The sequence below is a fragment of the Bombus bifarius genome, unplaced genomic scaffold (assembly GCF_011952205.1).
Source record: "Bombus bifarius isolate JDL3187 unplaced genomic scaffold, Bbif_JDL3187 scf7180000007967, whole genome shotgun sequence".
In the NCBI taxonomy this organism is placed as follows: Eukaryota; Metazoa; Arthropoda; class Insecta; order Hymenoptera; family Apidae; genus Bombus; species Bombus bifarius.
The window spans coordinates 188,800-195,036 of NW_022884353.1; the positions used below are offsets into that span (position 1 = coordinate 188,800).

General features: G+C 39.3%; 1 protein-coding gene across 1 annotated transcript; it reads left to right on the plus strand.

Moving 5' to 3' along the window:
- The first annotated feature begins 3,179 nt into the window (after nucleotides 1–3,179).
- Nucleotides 3,180–6,057, plus strand: LOC117209201 (arrestin domain-containing protein 2-like). Its single transcript, XM_033450913.1, has 8 exons — nucleotides 3,180–3,406; nucleotides 4,109–4,246; nucleotides 4,378–4,592; nucleotides 4,670–4,855; nucleotides 4,950–5,149; nucleotides 5,316–5,545; nucleotides 5,632–5,760; nucleotides 5,842–6,057. Exons 1-8 carry the CDS (start codon nucleotides 3,289–3,291, stop codon nucleotides 5,853–5,855), a joined length of 1,230 nt encoding a protein of 409 aa, XP_033306804.1. The 5' UTR covers nucleotides 3,180–3,288; the 3' UTR covers nucleotides 5,856–6,057.
- The last annotated feature ends 180 nt before the right edge of the window (nucleotides 6,058–6,237 follow it).

Here is a 6,237-nt window from a genome sequence, read left to right on the forward strand (position 1 = left end):
TCCACAATGATGATGAAACGCGATACTCTTTATTGTGCCGGCTCGCCACGGGTCTTCTCCGAACAGCGCGCCAACCTTCCGGAGTGGATTGAATTTTCATCTCCGCGCCCAATTGTCGAGTTGCTCTCCCTCCTACGATGGTTCTCGAGTCCTCTGCTTTTACGCACTGCTATTACGGAATGACGCGGTGATTCGGAGAATAGCCCAAAGGGTGAGAAAGGATCTCCGAGAATTCATCTGCAGACAAAGAGATTAAAGGACACGCTGGACACCTCGAACTCTTAAAAAAAGGATAGTCCGATGAACGCTTCGTATCACATTTGCAATTCGAAACAGCCACTCAAATAGAAATCGATAACGTTGACATTATCGTGCTATAAGAATTACGAAATTATCCTGTTATAAACATAGTACAAAATTTACTTTTCAATGGTAAATAACAACGTCAACGAGCGTCGAAGAGTATTTTTTTGTGATTGCTATATAAAGGACAGCAGAGATGCCAACAAGCTCTTGTTACTGACACAACTACGGTTCCCTAAGGTTAAACAGATCTCTTCAAACACCGTGGACGTTTGCCTTCGACATCGAAGGAAACCGAAGTACGGCAACGCGACGATTCGCCTGGAAAACGATCGGCTTGCGGGGAAACAGAGTAAATAAAAAGAATCTCACAAAGATATTTTATTTCCCTTCAGCCGTCGTAAATTTCTTTCTCGTTTCAAACCAATGATAAAAGGGAAGCCTCGACTAAGAGAGAATCAACTCATCCACCGCGATGTTTTGCACAAATGCAAAATTTATATGAATACTCCTGCGCGCGGTAACGCGAACCTCTGCAATAATTTCCTAAAAACCGAGCATATCGCGTTTCCCTTTCATCTTTGCTGGTTAATTTCCAACCCATCTGAAATCAATATTACGAACTGTGAGCTCGTAGTTTCACTGTGCTTTCAATTACTTTTTATTTAACGAGATTTTAATTAATATGTGAAAATATTGCAATAAGTTACGAATTTAATACGAGTTATCGACAGGAGCTCGTGCTGACGTATCTCCACCTAAAATAGTCGAACATTCTAAGTGCTCGTGCCTCAATTATCGTCCTCGATTCGACAAACAAACATTTGAGAGACTTCAATCTCACCAGTCGCTTCGGTTTGTCACCGAAGAATTAACCTGTTGATCGTAACCGCTCGAGAGATATCTTCACGCTACATTGTTCCAACTTCTTCGGTAAATTCCAAATTTTTCTCTTCGATCCGAACGATCTCGTTAGAGACCAACGACTCGCAGACTGCCGAAAATTGACAGCACGAGGAAAGCGGAGGACGTTATGTCGAATAACGAAGCACGAAACCACCGAGCTACCTCTTCGACAGAGGCTACCGCGTTACTGAGGGGTTGGAGCGTACGGACCGCCATCTCCACCCCGCCAGCGACTTCACCCTGCTCGACCTCCCACCTCCAGCGTCCCCGGGGCTTCCTTTCTCTTCGCACGTGTCTCTTTATCAATTCGATCCATTTCGCTTCCGTGACTCCTCGGGATCTCCGTACGTCACCGACTGATGATGCATTTCATCTTATCGTTGAAGGAATAAAATAACGGTACAAGTAGAGAAGTAAATGTCACGTATTAGAGCACTCTTTCGAGGTCCATTATTTTTCAAGAACAGCTGAGTTCAATGAAAGATAATGCTATTTAACAGAAGCTGTTTATGTAAGAGAATAGATGGATATCAGGGGAATGACGTCCGATTTGAAATCGATAGCGTAAATATTCCATTGAATCGATTTCTCTATCCACGTTGAAGATTTCCGCCTATGAATTTTGCTTGGTGTTTGATAATACGTTATTACCATTTTCGAAGAATGTTTACCAGAGACCGTTGAACATACATGTTTAAGGCACAAAAGGAAACAACGGGAACTAATTACTAATATACGAATTGATACATATTTCACCTTAATATCAACAGACAGTTCGTATTCATAATAAAGCTGTTGCCGAGAGAATACGAACTTGCGATACGATTTTGATATTTGAATTAAGAGTACAAACGACAAGTTGTCCTTGCAAATCAGAAAATTTTGCAACGATAAACGTTACATCTCGTTGCTGGCTTTTTCCTAATCCCATGCACGGTGAAGTTTTATTGGAACGATGGAAATTTTATTCGCTAAGCGGATGCAAAGGCGCGCAGCTTTCCCAAGGGAAATTGGATTCTCGTGTAAAACCGCAGATACTTACTAACGTGGCAACGGTCCCTTTAGGGTAATCGATGGTTCACGACGACACACTATATAAACGTTCGCTGAGATTGCGCTCGAATTTGCACCGCAACGTGTGGTAACTGCTCACGGATCAACCCCTGTGCTTGCGGTCAAACTTCGGCAAACACGACCAACAGGTAAACGTCGAACCAGATTGTCAGAAACAGACGCGATGCGGCAATTTTCAAAGTGGAAAATTGCCCTCGAAACACGGTCGATGATCGGAGATATTACTTGTGGATCCACCTTCGTTGCATTTATCAATTTTATATTCTACGTTAAAATTATAAGAGTACGTTCGATATAGACTTGTGTTTACGACGCGTGATCAAGCAGATTTCCAACTAAAGTCAATCTCATTGACAGACTCGATAGCGTCCATTACATGTGTGGCTTAAGAACGACTCGAAAGTATCGGAATGACATGAAATGTCATTATTATTTATCAGATCGTGACGGAGCAAGGAAGAAACGAACTGAATTCGTACAAGTTACGCGCTGACGAGAAAAGCGAATCACGCGCCCTTAAAATATCGATTGCCTCTTCTTAAGGATAGTTTCGACTGATTGCCAGTAAAAATATCGTGACTATTATTTCAAACATCGACGCAGCGCGTCTTTTAAACCATAACTTTCATAAGCTCAAACGCGATTCTTACTGTGTGCACAAAAAATTATAAAGTATTCCCTAACCAAACGGATCTAATGGCAAATTATCATGTCGCTGATATTTAAAAAATCGCCGGTATCACTAACAGCTAGATATCATGTCGATAGTAACGCCATATCCTCGCTTTTATCTACCGATTCCAATCCCGATAATACTATTGTTTTAGTATCAATGTGAAACAAAAATTCAATCCAGTCGGTGGTCAAGTGAGACCCGGACGATTTACAAACTGTGCTCTGTGAAAGTCCTTTTCACACGGTGAGAAAATTCTCAGGAAGAATTTCTCACACGGTAAAAAAAATTTGGCGCTGTGAATCACCAGTACCGAGCGTTCCCTATACGCCATGCCATCGTTGAAGCTATTTGGCGTGACATTCGATCGATCAAACGCCACATATATGCCCGGTGAAATCGTCAATGGAAAAATTATCCTAGACACAATAAAAGAGAAGCAAGTTAGAGGTGAGTTATTGCGGTTGTGAAACGCGATAGAACTTTCAAAGGCGCCGCGTTCAGAGGAATCATCTTCGGCCTTTAACTATGTAGTACATATATAGTTTTCGAATTTACAGTCATTTCAAACTAAACGTGATATAGTAATTGATAATTAAAATGCCAATGTGAATTCGATATGAGAAACTGACATCTCTGCAAACAATCACATTCTTGTATTGTTCTGCTTTGCGGTAAACTGCTTTACTACGTTTAATCTGAAACAACCGTTACAATAGCGTAATCTTGTTTTTGGCAACGTTAAACGTACGCAGCTACAAAGGAAACTCGCACGTTCTTTAATTACGTTGCCAAAATTTTCGTGTACCTAATTTCTGTGCGATTTCCCGACGAATTCTGCAAACAGTAAAAACGTGTGTCTTTAAAAAAAAATTAGGAAATGTGAATCATTCGTAGATTCACGGTTAATCGTCTGTAGTTGAAGACGTCAGTGTACAAATAATATTGTAGCATGAAACCATGTAATCATTATTGCACTTCTATTCGAAAAATTGCACAATTCTAATTAGGCGCGTAAGTAAATCGCCATTGAATCGTGCTAATGAGATGAATCAGTCTGATAAGATTATTGTCTTGTATCGAACATATATCCAGAGATAAATAAAAGTCGATTATAAATTTATCTAAAATCTGATTGATTCTTGATTACAGGACTATATGTTAGTACGAGGGGGATATCGTATGTCCATTGGTCTGAAAGTGATTTATTAGATAATTCAAAGTCGCAAACCTATAGCAATTCGGAGGAATACTACCATTTCAAGTACAACATATTTGGTACACAGGATTGTGAGTGAAAGTTTTCAAGTTCGGCAGATTTAAATATTTGAGCAAGACGACGATCAGTGTTAACGATGAACAGAAGATAACGAATGAAATCTACGAAATTCAAAATAGTAACGAGCTTATCAATTTTCCAGGCCAGGCAGGACATAAAATCCCCTACGGACATAACGAGTATACATTTAGCTTCCGATTGCCCAATGATATACCATGCAGCTTCGAGCATACGAATGGCTACATAAGATACACGGTAAAAGCCGTGATCGATAGACCATGGAAGTTCGATCACGAGTGTAAAGCAGCGTTCACCGTAGTTTCGGATTTAAACTTGAACCTTCATCGTGAGAAATGCGTAAGGAATTGATACTCATTTCTAGAATAATGTTCAAACGTATTTCAAATTAACGAATTATTCTATTCCTCGCACAGTTTGGAATCAACGATGGAATAAGGAAAAGTTTCAAACGCTTGTGCTGGTGCGGGCAAGGCTCGATGGATTTGCAGATCACAGTGCCTTCCTCTGGATACGTATCAGGCCAGACGATAAATACAACGCTGAATTACATGAATTACTCGAATGAACAGATTACGAAAGTCAGCGTGACATTATTACGAGTGAGTGGTGGTTGAAAATGGTCGAGATAGCAATTTCTCCAATGCCGAAGCATTTTTTTGTTTCGTCCTTCATTTATTCTTTTTATTCTTGCAGAAACTCCAATTTTACGCGACATCGAAGACATTGAGTAACATCAAAGTAATAAAAAAAACGAGCGATTTTGGACCATTTCAGAAAAATGGGCAAATAACGTCGGAAATTTTGGTACCACCCATAGCACCCTCTTATCTTCAACATTGTAAAATAATAAATTTAAATTACGAGTTGATCGTCTCTGTTCACATTTCGGCAGCGTAAGTAATACGGATTGAAAATGGATTACTATCGTAATATCAATACTAGAAACAAGTATGATATCAAAAGTATAAGTTAATAACTATGACGCAATATAATAATCGCGATTTACTTTCTAAAGACTCAATTATGTTCATCGATGATTTCATTTATGCACAAAATCAGGTTTTCTAAAATTAAGAGAACTTATCCTCTTCTGATCGGAACGATACCATTATATTATCCGTCTTTGCCATCTCCATACAACGTCGTACCCTACTCCTCAAACTCAAATGTGACAAAACCCGCGATAATGCCAGTTCCAATGACGATGCCAGAACAAGCAAGTGCAGCAAATATTCCGACAGCTCCAACACAAGATCTAGCTAACAGTTCGTCGTTTAACCTGGATATACGTAAGAAACGAATAATCTGTGTTTAACATATGCAAAAGAGAATGGAGTAGCAAGTTAGTGGGCATTACCTTTCGTCTCTTGTTTAGCACCACCATCCTACAAAGAATGTATGTCTGGAACTCAAAACATTAGAGATCACAATGAGTCGGATTTCGTATTCGGCGCGAATACCTTTTTTGCGCCTAGATATCCTGTGTTTAGCTATCCAGCACTAAGTGAGATCATGAATTCATTAGGAAACAATCTAAGTGTTGTTAATCGTAGAATAAATTATCATTTGAATTTCTTTCCTCCAGGTCTATCCAAATGAATGGAAGATTATAGCGAGTGGGAGTTGATTACTAAGTCGTTCGAGGCAAAACGAAATTCACCAACAGGTGAAAAGCTACGTTGAAGATTCTCTATATATTTTGATACAAATTATTAACCGATTTTTACTATTTTATATCTACGATTGTATACACATTTGCACTATGCTTACAAGCATATGAATATACTTTTCGTGCCATCGATTTTCTTTTATGACTGAACCACGCTTGTTTTATTAAAGGCGACTAGATCGAAGAGTTTAATTTACAAAACGATTAATTTAAGCGACTACTATCGTGATTCTAATGCGTAGAAATTAAGGATATAAGGATCGATATCGTTGGACTGAAATATATCGTTGAAGACGATGGCCAAGGTTGGCT

Coding starts and splice junctions, on each gene's coding strand:
- LOC117209201 (XM_033450913.1), top strand. CDS start 3,289: ATGCCATCGTTGAAGCTATTTGGCGTGACATTCGATCGATCAAACGCC. Junction 4,593..4,669: donor ACCTTCATCGTGAGAAATGC/GTAAGGAATTGA, acceptor TTCCTCGCACAG/TTTGGAATCAACGATGGAAT. Junction 5,150..5,315: donor TCTGTTCACATTTCGGCAGC/GTAAGTAATACG, acceptor GCACAAAATCAG/GTTTTCTAAAATTAAGAGAA.